Source organism: Poecilia reticulata, chromosome 5 (assembly GCF_904066995.2).
Source record: "Poecilia reticulata chromosome 5, P_reticulata-male-v2, whole genome shotgun sequence".
NCBI classification, from domain to species: Eukaryota; Metazoa; Chordata; class Actinopteri; order Cyprinodontiformes; family Poeciliidae; genus Poecilia; species Poecilia reticulata.
In genome coordinates, this window is record NC_088834.1 from 27,573,332 (window position 1) to 27,589,692 (window position 16,361).

General features: G+C 38.7%; 1 protein-coding gene across 1 annotated transcript; it reads left to right on the forward strand.

The window, feature by feature from the left end:
• Nucleotides 1-1,479: 1,479 nt before the first annotated feature.
• On the forward strand, nucleotides 1,480-13,481 carry top1a (DNA topoisomerase Ia). The gene is made up of 21 exons (XM_008410537.2): nucleotides 1,480-1,638; nucleotides 2,081-2,105; nucleotides 4,211-4,307; nucleotides 4,411-4,510; nucleotides 6,040-6,092; nucleotides 6,178-6,267; nucleotides 6,359-6,431; nucleotides 6,522-6,613; nucleotides 6,695-6,810; nucleotides 6,905-7,026; nucleotides 7,131-7,253; nucleotides 8,005-8,192; nucleotides 8,281-8,425; nucleotides 9,224-9,367; nucleotides 9,470-9,655; nucleotides 9,735-9,803; nucleotides 9,885-9,999; nucleotides 10,111-10,238; nucleotides 11,645-11,739; nucleotides 11,868-12,017; nucleotides 12,108-13,481. The coding sequence occupies exons 1-21, from the start codon at nucleotides 1,606-1,608 to the stop codon at nucleotides 12,208-12,210; spliced, it is 2,247 nt and encodes a 748-aa protein (XP_008408759.1). The 5' UTR covers nucleotides 1,480-1,605; the 3' UTR covers nucleotides 12,211-13,481.
• Nucleotides 13,482-16,361: the final 2,880 nt, after the last annotated feature.

The following is a 16,361-nucleotide window of genomic DNA, read 5'->3' on the forward strand; positions in this document are numbered from 1 at the left end:
CCCTGATTAAAATTTGGGAAAATCTTCCTTCTTAGAGAAGCTGCATGCTTGTTTGCTTTATGTGGTCATAAAGCAAACATGCCTAGGTATCAAGCATAATCCTAGCTTAATACCTGAGCAGCATTCTTTTTCCACAAATAATGAATTTAAATTGATTTCCTGGCAATGGCCTCGCTTTTAAAAATAATTCACATTTTTAATGAGAGCACATTTTTTATTAGATTAATGCTGCAGTTCGAGCTACATTCCAGTTGCATCCCAGTTTTAACCATCTGCTGTTTGATCTGGGGTGAATTTAAAGAGATCTATTTATATATTACTTCACCTACTTTTTGATGCAAACAGACCCTTAGCAGGATGCTACCACCACTGTGCCAGACAGTGGGCAGTGGCACGTTATGAGGTTGGAAAGCTTCAGTGTGACTTTTCTAAACATTTGTCATTACATTTTCCCTGCAGCTCAATTTTTTATAACATCTGACCATAAGCCTAGCACACATCAAAACTGGCTTTGGAATAGAAATAGTGAGAAAACATACATTTCTGGAAAGCATATGGGGTTTAAAATATATACACTGCTCAAAAAAATAAAGGGAACACTTTAACATTTAAGTGAACACTGAAGTGTTCCCTTTATTTTTTTGAGCAGTATATTTGGACATGTGTTAATTTGAACTAATGTTAGTTAGACAAAATCTACATTATTTTCACTGTGTAAACCCAATTCTTTTCTTTTTTCTTTTTCTTTTAAAATTATTGTATGTTGTAAGTTGCATGTCACATCTGATCATCTTAGCTTGCAAAAACAAATCCAAAAGTATCAAATCAAAATATTATAAAATGAAATCTTTATAAACTTCTGACCTGCGCCATACATCAAGAACATTTTAAATTTGCGGTTGGCATTTTCAAAGGAAGCCTCATAAAGGAGACTAACTAATGTGTAGATACTTGTTTTCAGACTACAGTCTCATTTTGTCAACATCCAAAGGAAATACAATTCACATTCTGAAATTTATCCCTCATATATTTTGACTTAATTGGGGATTTTAAAAGACCATACAAATGTACATATGCCTTGTGTGGTGTGGATGCTGGTTTAAATTATTAGAAACTTTCATCTGTACCATACTTTAGTTTAATAATTGTCCCTTACCAATTAACGTGAGTTTGATTGGGAAAAAAAGAAGTGGCCAGAGACTAAAATGGCAAGTCAATGTCAAAATAAAAACATTAATGGATAGAAAATCATGCAAGAATGAAGTCAGTAATTGTCCTTTTGTTCTAATTTTCAGTAATCTGAAGCATAACCAAAAGAACACGGAGCACTGAGTGTGCTGGCATCTGTTCTTGTGATGTGTATGTGGACTTCATTCCTTCTCTGACTATAGTGGGCCTCAGTAAGAACACGTTTTCTGAGGAAGAGGAGGAGTTAAGTTGCTGAGTACCATGTAAATTAATACGCATGCGCATCAGTGTACTACTGGGACTTTACCTCTTACACAATCCTATCTTTTCTTCATTCTGCTTACATCCAGCTCGTGTGCAGTTATCCAGTCGTTTCTCACTTTTTAATTTTGTTTTTAAACACAGAAGGCCTAGGAAATGAGTGGGGACCATTCCCATAACGAGGACCAGGTAGTGTTAATGTATTTTGTAATGTTATTAATGGTGTTAGGATGCATGTTAGTGCCGTGTATTTGCTTGGTTTGACAGGGTACATTGGCTAACAGTGAACAGTGCCTACTAGCTAGCAAAATAGCCGGCTGTGTTAATAAATCTCCCCCCTTCGTTGTTTGCAGTGTCTCGCATATTTGTGAGGATGTCACGAAATAGTTCTACCCAGTTAGCTGTTTGATTTATATGGGAAAGTAAACGCAGGGAAATAATTGTGTCGTTAGCTGAAACCAGTGTTAGCCGTAGCGGCTTTCAACCAGCGGATAGTATTAGCAGCGAGCAAGGCTAGCCTAGCAGGTTGGCTAACTGTCGCTTCACCGTTGAGCAAGTTCAAAGTTGGGTAGCCGGCTAGTTAGCCATCGCTCTCCCAAATTTAACACATGTATTCTTTTCCATTTTTCAGATTGACTATGCCTCTCGGGCCAATGGTAAGTTTAACTCACGGAGCTTGAGGATAAAATTCAAAGTTTTAATTTTATTCTGATGCTTTAACTCGCCTCTTGTAACGTTATGTTAGTTTTCAGTAGAGGACAGAAATGGCGTCCAGAGACTAAGTCCGCTGTCTCACTCACAAGCCTCTATTGTTCAAAAGCGAGGCCTTGTAAAAGCCTTTCCGCTTATTATTTTCTCAATTTAAAACAACGACGGCAGACAACTTGAGGTGCTTTATCAGCCCCGCGTTCCAGAAATGAATGTTTGTGAGCTTTTAGTGGCACATTTTCCATCTGAAAGTGAGGGTTTGGGGGTTGAGGACTTAGTCTCTGCGCCATTTTCTTTTTTGGTTGTTAGCGGCCTGAACTCAGGCTGAGAAGAGTGTATGGCTTTGGGAAGTAGAAATGCCAGTGTTAGGGGCTAAAGAATGACTAAGAACTGTAGACTCTACCCAGTGGCTGTAGCGTTCAGGTGCTTTGTTTGAGTCTTTCCTGAACTCTACACTTTATGTATTAAAAGTGGGTCGTTTTAAGTTTGAGTCATATTTCACAAGTCAGTCTACTCCATTAAATTAGTAGTTGCCATTAAAGTGGTTGACAGTTTTCCACTATAAAGTGGAGTAATCAGATGATCTGAAGCAGGTTTTTCTTTATGAAAACTTGTATTTGAAAACTTTTAAACAATTTAATAACTATAAGTTGAAGAGCTGCATGCTGTTTTTGACAAGATAAATTTGAACTGTCATTCTTGGATGGTGCTTAAATGTGGACCGTTTTGAGTACAAATAGACCCTCGCATTATTGAGTAAAACTTCATTTTATAAACATGAGTAGACAATAAAGTGTAATTAATATTATTTGGATATACATCTTAAAATTCTGTTTAATGCTAAGCAACTTAAAGATCTCTTTTGTTTTTTAATCTGCTTTGCTCTGTCTACTGCTAAGAACTGTGGACTTTTTTCCTCTCCTGTAATATTGCTGATCAACTAGACTGCCTGCTGTGAGCTCTTATATTAAATTTTGTACTAGAGTAGTAATTTTATTTTATGACAGCATAATCGTAACACTTTAATTTACATTATTGCAAATTAAAGTCTCTTAACTTCAAAGTGGTTTTAGGTAGAAATCCCTAAAGACGAATATTGTTGAGCTGCAGGTTACAACTTGTCAGTTTGTTCATATCTGTCCACAAAACACACAGGCAATAGGCGGTGCTGTGCTACAAGAAAGCTTTTTTTGTGTGTGCTATTGTATTGAGGTGGGTAATAAGGTAGAAATATCCAGTTTATTTTTATAATCACAGCATCAACAAAACTAAAGAAGCACAGATAATTTTTGCAAACCACATTTCTAATCCATTTTGTTTGTTGTGTACTGTAATTACACTCAAGTATAATTTGCGTTTAAAACAAAATTTAAAGATAAATGTCAGCAATAGCAATACGATCAAATTTACTCTCAGAAAAAACTGAAGCAAAGAATTAAACTTCAGTGGACAAATTCAGACGATATCAGAAGATTTTGCTGTCGGCTAGTCGTCAGTGTTCTCATAACACTATTCATGTTGAAATGCATAAAGTACGGATTTTATTTTACTTGTAAATTGCTTAATAATAGAAGAATAAAACTGAGTAGATTTGATCTTCCTAGATTTTATCAAACCTGCTTTTACTTTTAAGTTTCACTCTAGTTGCACATGTTTTGTAGCAAAGCTTTCCCAGTCCTGAACGCAACAGATAAACACAACATGTCCCACTTTTACTTCAAAATGGCACACATGCTTTCAGCGTTGCACTAAATCTGGTTGCATGTCGATGCCAAAGTGACTTCTAGCACAACGGATCACCTGCTCTGGCGAGCTGGGTTATCAGCATTTCATATAAAGTTCTAGTTGCATGATTTTATTTTATTTTTTGCATATAAATTATGTAACAAAAATCTCAAGTCTGTCAGTATTTTCTAAAATGATCTGAGGGTTGTTGTCTTAACAGTTTGTAAATTGAACCTTTCTTTCAGAAAGTTCTGTTTTGCTTACCTTTGTCTCTTTACTACAGTAACTATTATGCACGTATGAAAGTAACCCAGTTTCTTTCTTTTAGACTCCCATAAGCATAAAGACAAGTACAAAGACAAGGAATATAAACATAAGGAACACAAGAAAGACAGGGAACGGGAGAAGTCCAAGCATGGCAACAGGTAGAGCAGAAGTCCCTCCAAAACGTCCATTTTCCAATAACCGATCTTGTTAAGACTACCTCGTTTAACCATAACGCCTGAAAATCTATTCCCTAAACCTCAGTGACCACAAGGACCTGGAGAAAAAGTTCAAGGAAAAGGAGAAAATGAAGCACAAAGATGGCAACAAAGACAAGCACAAAGAAAAGAGGAAAGAGGAGAAGGTAAGTCGGCCATATGGACAGACATTTTATGCGCAGGATTGTTTATGTGGTGTAACGTAAACTATACAATGTTAAGTTGTCTAACTGCCTCGTTGCATCTGAACTGAAGCTATTTTTCAGAGGAAGACAGTTCTTTTAGAGTTGACATTTTCTGTATTTAGTGCCTCTTAATGGTAATTTTTATTTATTTTTTTTGCCAAAACCATATTATAGGATTTGCTCATGCTCTGTACACAGTCAACGGTGCAACTAACACGGGGTACGTGTTAGTTTTTTCAACTGTTAAAAAGTCACCAATCTGTTAAGATGTAGTAATGAGATTTTCCGAGCCGTCTTTAAATGCACCACCAGTGTACACATGCTGATGCTGGTTACACCTGTGGCTCTGATCGCTGAGGCGAAACGGTCTGTCATGTAAAGCAACAAGCCAGAGCTAAAAGACAAAAAACAGGCAGTTTTCTTCCAAACAAACCGTGTAAGTTTGATGCAGGTGATGTTAGCTAAATAGTTAATCTGTGCAAGTTTATTATATTAAGCTTAACAAGAATACTAATGTTGTTGCCTGTTTTTGCGTTTCTTGCTTGTCAGTTGATGCCAGGAATAAACCCAATCCAGTCTGATTTCTGTACAGAAGTTGTGCTACATGTATTTAAAGGAAATCTTTATTGTCACAGTAAGAGCAAAGAGTCAGGGAGGAGACATTAGACTAGAGGCCTGCAGCAGCAGCACGATGAGGCAGGGTCTGCTCAGGTAAGGAGGGATTAGAACTTGATGAGAATGGGAAAGGGAAAGTTATGTGCAGAAGTTTCAACTTTTTTTTTAAAGACCATGTTGTGGACAAATTAAAGCTTAAAGTTTGCAACATTTTGAAAACAGTTCTACAAAGACAGAAAGTTTAGGCTTCAACAAAAATGAACTGTTTTGCAGAATCTCAGGGTGTTTGCGCATCCTTAAATTAATGTATCTAAAATGAACTACATAAAATGTCTTAAATTCACTCAAAGTAATTTGACCTTTAATATGTTAATCATAGGCTTAAATTTAATCTTGACAGGAATATTTAATCATAGTACAGTCTTTTTTTTTTCTTGCAAAACTTTTTTGTCAGGCAAAAGTTTGAGTTGCACTCGGATATCTTGATTGCATGCTGTGACTTGAGACTGTTGAGGCTAGCCAGCTTTTTTTTTATTCCTGTCATGAGTAAGTGCAAATTTATCATCAGTTGGCTGAAGGAAGTTCATAATTTTTTGTGGAGATCCAAGTTTTAAAAAGGCCTTAAATTTGAGTTGGTGAAATCCCAAACCTGCAGAGATTGACCTAGAATGTGACGGATGTCGAATCTTGAGGACTGGATCTGGCACAACACAATTACGTTTCTCTGTTTTTGCATTAGTCCTTCGGTACAAACCACGTCTGAAGCTCAACTGCTTCATCAACTGAACTCTCTATATTAAAAGGAGGATGAAGGAGAACAATCGTAGTAATGTTATGTCTGATGCTTCTGCTGAACCATGTTCTGATGTTTTCAGGTGAAGCCCTTTGATGGTAAAATCAAGAAAGAAAAAGAAAACGGCTTTGCCAGGTTTGTCGAAACGTTACAAACATTAAGTTTGAAACTTATGTTGTGGTGCAGAAAAAATTTTTTTTTCCTCTCCTCCTATTTAAAGCCCACCACATGTGAAGTCTGAGCCAGATGACGATTACCACTCTCCTAAATTCCAGAAGTCTCTTAAAAGAGAGCGAGACGAGGATTATGAGTACGTGTGCAATGTCAATAAACCTAATCGTCGCAATGGAAACTAAAGTTTGTACTTTCACCCTCCTAACAAGGCGTGTTTTTGTTTTCAGAGCTGAATTCAAGCCTAAAAAGATAAAGACTGAAAACGATAAGAAAGCCAAGAAAAGGAAACAAGAGGATGAGGTAATCTGAGACTTGACGGTGTGGGGTAATGCCTGATTGCTGTTAACTACTCTGGTGTATAATCTGAATACTTCCACTTCCTTATTTTAGGATATTAAGTCCAAAAAAACCAAAAGTAAAAAAGGAGAAGCTGCTGATGGGAAGAAGAAAGCAAAGCAAGAACCAGAGGAGAAGTGGAAATGGTGAGTTGATGTCTCCTAGATGTGCCGCTTCTTCATGCATGGGGAGTTTGGAGTTCAACACAACGCATCACTTGAGTTCAGGTGGGAAGAGGAGAGGTACACGGACGGCGTCAAATGGAAGTTCCTCGAACACAAAGGCCCAGTGTTTGCTCCGCCCTACGAACCCCTGCCTAGCAATGTCAAGTTTTATTATGACGGTACGCTACCAATGCAGCCATGACTTATTGCCTTTAAGATTAGACTGTTCGCATATAACTGACATGTAAATTACAACTAAAAACCACCTCTCAGGTAAATCCATGAAGCTGAGCCCAGAAGCAGAGGAAGTGGCTACGTTCTTCGCCAAAATGTTGGACCATGAGTACACTACCAAGGACATCTTCCGTAAAAATTTCTTTAAGGATTGGAGAAAGGTAGGTGGGAAAAACAGTTGCTTGAGGCAATATAATTTTTTTTTTTTCCTAATACTTCTCCCAGTTCAACATTGATGTGTCTGATTGTGGTTTCTCTAATGCAGGAAATGACTTCTGAAGAGAAGTCCACAATCACAGACCTGAAGAGGTGCAACTTCTCTGAGATGAGCGAGTATTTTAAGGCTCAGTCTGAGGCCAGGAAAGCCATGACAAAAGAACAAAAACAGGTCAGACCAGCGTACAAGTGGCATGTCTGTTGAAATAATCCACTGAATTCTTTATTTGATTTTAATCTATAATGACTCCATCACTTTCTGACTGTTTAAAGAAAAAAAAGTGTCACGTAAAGGGTGCATTCACACCAGTCCTTGATTACTCTGCTTTAATCCAACTCTAGTTCGTTTGGTAGAAAGTCAGATTTGTTTGGGGAGATGTGATTGCGCAGTCGAATTCCGACGTGAATTTAAAAAAGCAAACTCAGTTTTTTTTTTTAAACTCTATTTGGTTCAGTTGAAGTGAACTGTTGCAGGACGAATGTATATGTGGATGCCAGACTGCTCCAAAAGCAGGAAGTGGACTTTGGGTAAATACAATCAAAACAAACAGCACCAGCGTGAGAAATGGATTGTAGTTTTTTACCAAAGACAAAAGAGAAAAACCCCACAACCACTAAAATCTGACGCCCTCCGCTTTTGCTCGCATTTTATGAGGAAGGAGGTTGAGCTCAGTGTCGTCTTCTTCACGTCTTCTTGTTTCCTTTAGTGGTTTTTGGTGCAGCACCACCACAGTTGATGAAGGGGAACCGGTTGCTCAAAGGGTTTTGTTTGTTTGACACGGTGCAGTGTGAGGGTGAACCGCACCAGCTGAAAATGTAACAGACGTTGCAATTTTGGTCCTCAATCAAACGGCCTACCGGACTATCAGGTGTGAAAACACTCTTAATTTTATCCCACTAAAATATCTTATTTGTCTTCTCAGAAAATAAAAGAAGAAAACGAGCGGCTGCTGCACGAGTACGGCTTCTGCATCATGGACAACCACAAAGAGCGCATCGCAAACTTCCGCATCGAGCCGCCCGGCCTGTTCCGCGGCCGAGGAGACCATCCCAAAATGGGAATGCTGAAACGCCGCATCCGGCCTCAGGACATCATCATCAATTGCAGCAAGTGCGTGACAAGTTGTTTCTGGTTGACCTGATGATGCATCGGCTCCAGGGGAAAGTTCTGACCGCTTGGCTTTATGTACTCCTTTTAGGGACTCCAAGTACCCCACGCCGCCTCCAGGCACTAAATGGAAAGAGGTTCGCCATGACAACAAGGTGACTTGGCTGGTTTCATGGACGGAGAACATCCAAGGTTCCATCAAGTACATCATGCTGAACCCCAGCTCCAGAATCAAGGTAGGTGCTCTGAAGAAAAACAGGGTGATGATAGTTTTGGGTATTTCGTTATTTTTCTGTGATGTTTTGTTTAATTCCATTTTTAAATTAGTTTTTAGAGTGAGTTTGCTAGTTTTTATTAAACATTTTGATTTTTATTAGTTGTAGTAGTTTTAGATTTTTCATACTTTGGTTCATTATTAGGTGCAGAATTCAAAAAGCTAAAATTATTGTTTATTTATGCATTGAGTAATGAATACTGAACAGAAAATGCCATTTTCAAAAAAAAAAATCTATTCAATTATCTTTGAACAACAAATGAAAAAGTTTTCTCCCAACTTTTGTCATCACCATTTTGTGCACTAACTTAATTTCTAAAGCAGGATCATGGAGCGCCGTAATTCACCAACGTAAACTCCTTGAGTGAAGACGAAAAATACATTTTTACACCAGTTCGAAAGGCTAATAAATAGATTAATAAACTCAAACAAATGTTGTTATAGCTCTAGTTTCTATGGAAGAGGATTGGAAGAGAATTCTGACTTTACACTTGGAATTCAGATTTTTTTTTTCTTCTTGGAATTCTGTATTTTGACCTCAGAAGATTAATCGGAATTCAGAGAAAATTTTTATTTTTTTTCCTACATGGCACTAGTCCTCTTCCATAAATTAAATTTTTTCTGAAAACACTACATAGTTCCAGTTGACCGTTAATGTTATTTAGAAAACATTAACAAAAATTGTTTTCTCAATTTCAGTTTTCTTTTTTTAGCTAACTATAACGACCTTCTTCCCTCTATCGATTCTCGTTGCGTTCAGGGAGAGAAAGATTGGCAGAAATACGAAACGGCTCGTCGACTGAAGAAGTGTGTGGACCGCCTCAGAGCGCAGTATCGGGAAGACTGGAAATCCAAGGAGATGAGGATCAGACAAAGAGCCGTGGCGCTTTACTTCATTGACAAGGTGAACATCAGCTTTTCTTTCCAGACCTGAAAAGTTTAATGTAGTTTAAGTGGCACTGCGGCGTTAATGGAAGCTTAAACGCGGTGCTCCTCTGTCCACTAGCTGGCTCTGAGAGCAGGAAATGAGAAGGAGGAAGGGGAGACGGCGGACACAGTGGGCTGCTGCTCGCTGAGGGTGGAACATCTCAAACTGCACCCAGAAAGTGAAGGTCAGGAGTTTGTGGTGGAGTTCGACTTCCTGGGTAAAGACTCGATCCGCTACTATAACAGAGTCCCTGTGGAGAAAAGAGTAAGGACGGGTCTGTTACTTTAACCAGGCTTTAAAAATGTCACGTCTACTATTATTTACACAATTTACACTTTTTCAGGTGTTCAAGAACCTTCAGTTGTTCATGGAAAACAAAGAACCCGACGATGACCTCTTTGATCGTCTAAATGTAAGCCGTTCTCTCTCAGTTCAGCTCGTTTCCTCAGGAACATGTTCGACTTCTTGGAATCAAGTTTGTGTTTTCTTGCAGACTTCTATCCTGAACAAACATCTCCAGGAGCTGATGGACGGCCTCACAGCTAAAGTTTTCCGTACTTACAACGCCTCAATCACCCTGCAGCAACAGCTGAAGGAACTCACTAACGGTGTGTAGTGAAGTTTGACAACTTTCAGGCTTTAAAATGAGTTTCATGCTTTATTTCCAGAGTAAACGGAGAAACTCTTCAGCTTTGAAATGTTGTGTTCCTTTTCTCTAGCGGACGACAACATTCCAGCCAAGATCCTGTCCTACAACAGAGCCAACAGAGCCGTGGCCATCCTGTGTAACCATCAGAGAGCTCCCCCAAAGACATTCGAGAAGTCTATGCAGAACCTGCAAACCAAGGTAAAAATGACTGGGAACACCAAGCATGCTTTAAAGACATTATTCTACCTAAAAATTAATCTACTCATTACTTGTAGAGCTCTTTCCACTCAGATTGCAAACGCATAAAGGATCAAAAATATTTGTTAAATTGTATTAAAAAAATAAAAAAGCATATTAGACAAATTATGGAAGTATAAAGCAGCCAACTTGGAAAGTTATGAAGAACTAAGTCCAGATTGAAACGATTAATCTTTGTTTCACTAAAACAAGTTGTACATTTTAAATATCAGTGTACGGTGCAGCTAAATTTTTTGGTAACATGAATACCAGAGCTATTGGTGTGTGAACGTGCGTTTATTAGCATAGTTGGGTGCTTCGCAAAATAAACCTCCTTGGTGGTTCTGATTTGAGTTGGACCGACTTTAGATCCACTTCAGTTCAGAGAATTTTGTGTCCACCAGAGCGACGTCTGTCCCAACAGGTTGGAAACCGTTCCCCAGGACGTTTGAGCTTTCCCTCCAGAAATCACAAACGTTTTTTCGAAGTTGTGAAAGTGCCTGAAAGTTTATCCTGGTTGCTCTGTTGATGTTTCTGCCTTCAGTTGTGTTTTCTTTGTCTTGTTTGGCACAAAACTTCAGACATTTCCCCCCCCATTGTTTTAATGATCTGTGATTCAGCAATGTCTTAAGTTTATTGCTTACAAATATGAAAAACAGAATTCATTCTTTTTTTTCTTTTTTTTTCTTTTTTTTTTTTTTTTTTTTTCTTTTTTACATATTTGTTAAAACTATCACAGTTGTGAACAGTATGAGAGTCTGTGAATAAACCCAGCTCCTCCGCCTTCTCCCTGTGGTCCTACAGCCATCTGCAGAAATACACCGGTCAGTCAGAAACAGCCAATCAGAGCCAGAGCCAGGAGGAGGGTCTTGGCACTGTCGAACACTATTGTACACAAAATAACATGCATTTAAGTCTTTATATCAACTTGAAGGTTTGTAAAAAACAAAATTTTGCTTTGAATTGTCAAATCTAACTTGACAATTCATAGCTGGTGATGCATTGGGTGGAACAGCTTCCTGGAAACCAAACTGTATGGTCTCTTCCACTAGTCTGATTAGCAAATGGATTCTTTTTGTTTCTTTTAATCTGGATTTTTAAATCTAAGCTGACTCGCATGAAAAGCCAAGCATAAAGCTGCTACCGTACCAAATGAGTTGGCCACGGAGATTTGGGGCGTTAGAATCTTATGACTGACTCTTAGAACATCAGAGTTCAATTTCAAGGTTGCTATTAAAAAAGAAAACAAAAAACAACTTTGGTTCATTAGTAGTGCTCATAACGTCACATCCAGCCGTTTGCTATTGCCGGTCTCGCAAACAATCCCAGATCACTCTGACTTCCCGTCTCCTGATCCTGTTTGGCAGATCGACGCCAAGAAGGATCAGCTTTCTGATGCCAAGAGGGAACTGAAGAGCGCCAAGGCCGACGCCAAAGTACGGAGAGATGAGAAATCCAAAAAGTAAGGAGCGGCAGAACGTGTTTGCAAGTTTTCCTTCTGTCTTTTTTTTTTTTTTTTTTCCCCCATATGAAAACCAAAATCTGCATGATGCTTTTTGCTGAACAGTTTTTTTTTTTTCTCCCCTACAGGGCAGTAGAAACCAAGAGAAAGGCAGTTCAGAGGATAGAGGAGCAGCTGATGAAGCTGGAGGTTCAGGCTACCGATCGCGAAGAGAACAAGCAGATCGCCCTCGGCACTTCCAAACTCAACTATTTGGACCCGCGCATTTCTGTGGCTTGGTAAGATCACACCGGAACCTGTTTATCTTTAATTACACAACAGTGCAGCACTGAAACCATTTTTATTTTATTTTTTTAAATTATTTTTAGGTGTAAGAAGTGGGGCGTTCCCATCGAGAAGATCTACAATAAAACTCAGCGTGAGAAGTTTGCTTGGGCTATCGACATGGCTGACGAAGACTATGAATTTTAAATCCCAATTTATTTATCTACGACGAACTTTTTTTTATCGGATACTTGTGTTTTTTAGCCTTCATAAATTTCGCTCAATGGCCAGAAACCGATGAGGAATTTTAAAAGTTTGTGCAGGGAAAAATAAACACATGGAAGAAATGAGGCCATTTTTGACAGATTTTTGTGGATAGTCCAAAACAAAAACGACAACAAAAAATCATCTGATCCAACGTCAGATAACGAGACTGAACTGCATCCTCGATGGAGAGTCCAGGGCGTAGTCCCAGTAATTTGAAGACTCCTAGACTTTTTTTTTTTTCTCTCTCTCCGTCCCTCCTCAGGGACAAAACTTGACAGCGCTTGAATTTTGTGGTCCTATCGCTACTGTGTTACGCAAAAAAAAGACTAAAATAAAAAAAACAACCTGAAATGCTTTGTACCATTTTATTTTTTTTTTTTGTTCACTCGCTCTGTATTTTAGCCCCTACCATGTATTATTGATGAATTCTATATTTTGTTAGAGAAAGTTAAAATGAAAAGAAATCCTTAAATACACCCACGCGCCTTCGAAGAAAGTGGAAGCGGGTGTGTATGCGTGTGTGTGTGCCTGCGTGTGTGTGTGTGTGTATTCAAGGCTCGGCGGCGTGGAAGCTGTCTGGGTGAATATTTTAAACTGGACTGTTGAGAGTAAGAGAGGATGTCTGAGCAGGCAAAGGGGGGGTAATATTGCATCCATGTCAATATTTACTTAGGCGAGTAGAATGTGAATATATTATTTTACAGTTTCTATCAGGGACTTTTTTTTTTCTTTTTTTGTTACTTCACTGTAAATGTGAATCCATCATGTTTTGTTTTATTTCCCTCTTGCAAGCGTCCTCTCAATCTCTTAAATTTTATTTTATTTTCTGGGTAGTTTAGCAGGAAAAAATAGAAACCTCCCACGTCTCTTACTTGAACACGATTTCTAGTCAGCAGATGAAATGTCTACCCCTCCCTGTGGAGGTTTGAGGGATGTCAACTTTGCCAAAAAAAAAAAGAAATGATGAAAGTCACCAAGCTGTTACAGTGCAGGAAAGTTTTAACTGTGTGATTAATAATGATGTAACATTTAATGTGAAATATCATTTTATTCCACTTCTGTCCCACTTCTGACAGGAAGCGTTGATGTAAGCTGCTGTAAAGTACACATCCTACTCCTGTCTTACCTTTTATGTCATAGCCTTTGATCATGTTTTTGAATTTTAAACTCATTGTAGGTTGGAAAAAACAATAAAATCCTACAAATCAAAATGCTGTATTTGTCTTCAATGGATGCTTGTTTTTTTTCCCCTACCCGATTCATCCAGTTCCACTCCCAAATGGACAGCAGATTATACATCATCAGGGAACCTGGGAATTAAATACCTTCCACATCAACATGTGGCTAACCTGACCATCGCCTTCAGATGCTATTCAGCTTAATTATCACGTTGAGCTGAATAGCTCCTGCTCCTGTGCCGTATAATATAAATCAGATATTTGACTCCTAATATGGTTGTAATAAAAATGTTTTTCTCATTTTTGCAGCAACCAAACCAAACAGAGCGGCCGTGTTACTGGGCCTGCCTTGGTTTTTTTGAAAGGGAAATCTTTGGAGCAATTATTTTTTCTGTTGATCATAGCGCAGGCAATTTCCGGTAAGCTTCATAGCGTGAAACTGGCGCATTATGTATGTTGGGAACAAATTTCAGTGATTGGGTAACATTTAAAACGTCAACAGAGTCCATGCCTCCAGGAAGCCTTCGTTTCTCAATAACCGAGACGGAGAGTCCAGACTCCCGGTACGAATTACTGTCTGGCAAACGTTTGAGTCGCGCATTCTGTGACTCGTGACAGTTGAGGCTAATGCTAACTAGTTGCTATCATACGCTTAGGAGCTAGCTTCATTTTCTTTTCATCAACCATGTACGGGTAAATGTACTACTACTACACTACGGAGCCCTCCAAGGGACATGAGGAATATTTTTCTATTGCGTTCCCTCGTAAAACTTTTGCGATGCGTTCGCTCGCAATAATCTACTGATCAGTTCATGCGCCATAAATGAATACTGTAATCCTCTTTTACTGTGGCCGCCGTACTTTCTGCTTTAATACAAGCTTATAAGGTTTTTCCATGGACTATTGAGTTATTATCGCGGGGTAATCAGTCATCTGATTGTGTCTCTGTTGTGTTCGTGTCTGAATGGTTTAAAGGGCTGCTTTCAGTGCCGTTCCATCTGAGCCAGAACAGACATAAACATGCAGTAAATAAATCAGTTTTTTTGCACCAAAGCATTCATAATAATAAACAAGTTTTATTATAAAACACAGCAAACTAGAGGGCCGCACTGTGTTAACTCGGGGAATCTCATCTGTCCGTGTATCAATCAACTCCTAACCTCTTTGTTCTGTCACAATTATCGATTTATTTAATTTTTATTATCATGCTCCAAACTTTGCGAGGACTGACCACCCCGCTCACCCGCTTCCTCATGCACACAGAGCCAGCAGCCAGTAACCTTCCCATTCATTTCCTTAAATACACCCACGCGCCCACATCGACACACCCACCACCAGGTGTTAAAGCCGCTGCTTCAGTCATATCAATGATTACTTATTTCATTCATATGACTCCTACAGAGCCTAAGTGAAAACGGTTTTATTATTATTAACGCTTTGGTGCAAAATGCTGATTGAAAATCGATTCATTTACTGCATGTTTATGTCTGGAGATACAGGTTAGGAGTTGATCGATACACGGACAGATGAGATTCCCCGAGTTAACACAGTGCGGCCCTCTAGTTTGCTGTGTTTTATAATAAAACTTGTTTATTATTATTAATGCTTTGGTGCAAAAAAAACTGATTTATTTACTGCATGTTTATGTCTGTTCTGGCTCAGATGAAACAGCACTGAAAGCAGCCCTTTAAACCATTCAGACGAAATCAATAGAGACACAATCAGATGACTTATTACCCCGCGATAATAACTCAATAGTCCATGGAAAAACCTTATAAGCTTGTATTAAAGCAGAAAGTACGGCGGCCACCGTAAAAGAGGCTTACAGTATACAGTTATGCCGCATGAACTGATCAGTAGATTATTGCGTGGCAACGCAAAACCTTTTGCGAGAGAACGCAAAAAAAAAAAAAAAAAAAAAATTCCCCATGTCCCCTGGAGGGCTCCGTAACTAACTACACTGCCCTGCAGTACACCTTAAGTTTAATTCAAGGTGGCTTTAAAAGGGGCTAAATCTGATTTGCTGGAACTCGCAAATACAGTGGTAGCACATTAAAAATAAAAGGCCCGTCGGAGTCATAACATACCATGGTTCTTCTCAAAGCTACTTTGTGATTTATTTCTAAATGCAGGTGGTTACGGTGTGCTTTATTTAGGGTAATTAGAGTAAATGTAGCTTAATAAAAGGGTATGGCACACACTTAAGATTTTTATTTGTAAAAACAAATGTGAAAACAATATTTTACCTTCCACGTTACAATTATGCACTACTTTGTTTACACATAAAATCTACAATAAACATTGTGGTTATGTTCAGGAAATATAAATACTTTTGGACATTTTTATGGAAAGATTGTACTAACTGCTTCTCACCAGCAGATGACGCTGTATTCCTCCACATTACCTGCTACGCACTCATTTCTAACCTCTATGAACGAAGTACCAAACACTGACGCAAGGCGATGAATAAACAAGACTTTTGCTGCTTGTTGAGTACTCAGTTTATTCTGTAAAGACTCAGAAGTGTAGAAAGGATGATACAACAGTGCTTTATGATCAAAGACTATTTTCCATAAAAGTTTAAGTGATCATTAACACCGTAAGTCCAGATTCCATTGATCTCAAACCAAAATAAATTTGTAACATTCGACACAAGTGCATACACTGCTGGTAGGAGGCGGGGGAAAAAAAGCCCACCTCCCGATTTCACTTTGGATGGTATAGCACCGTTCTTCGCTATTAGCAGCTTCAAGATGCAGCTTTAGTGAGATTCATGTAGTGACTGTATGCTTCGATATAAACAAGAAAATTCAGAGGAGAGCGACCGTCTCCTCGTTTTGGCTCTCTAGCTAGCACAAGATCTCACTCTGTCAGTGTTTAGGGATCAAATTGAGAATTTTGCTTTCAAACTTT

Excerpts from the sequence above, each read along its gene's own strand:
- top1a (XM_008410537.2), top strand. The coding sequence starts at position 1,606 with ATGAGTGGGGACCATTCCCATAACGAGGACCAG. Across the intron at positions 6,432-6,521 it reads AAAGGAAACAAGAGGATGAG|GATATTAAGTCCAAAAAAAC; the intron begins GTAATCTGAGAC and ends TCCTTATTTTAG. Across the intron at positions 6,614-6,694 it reads CCAGAGGAGAAGTGGAAATG|GTGGGAAGAGGAGAGGTACA; the intron begins GTGAGTTGATGT and ends ACTTGAGTTCAG.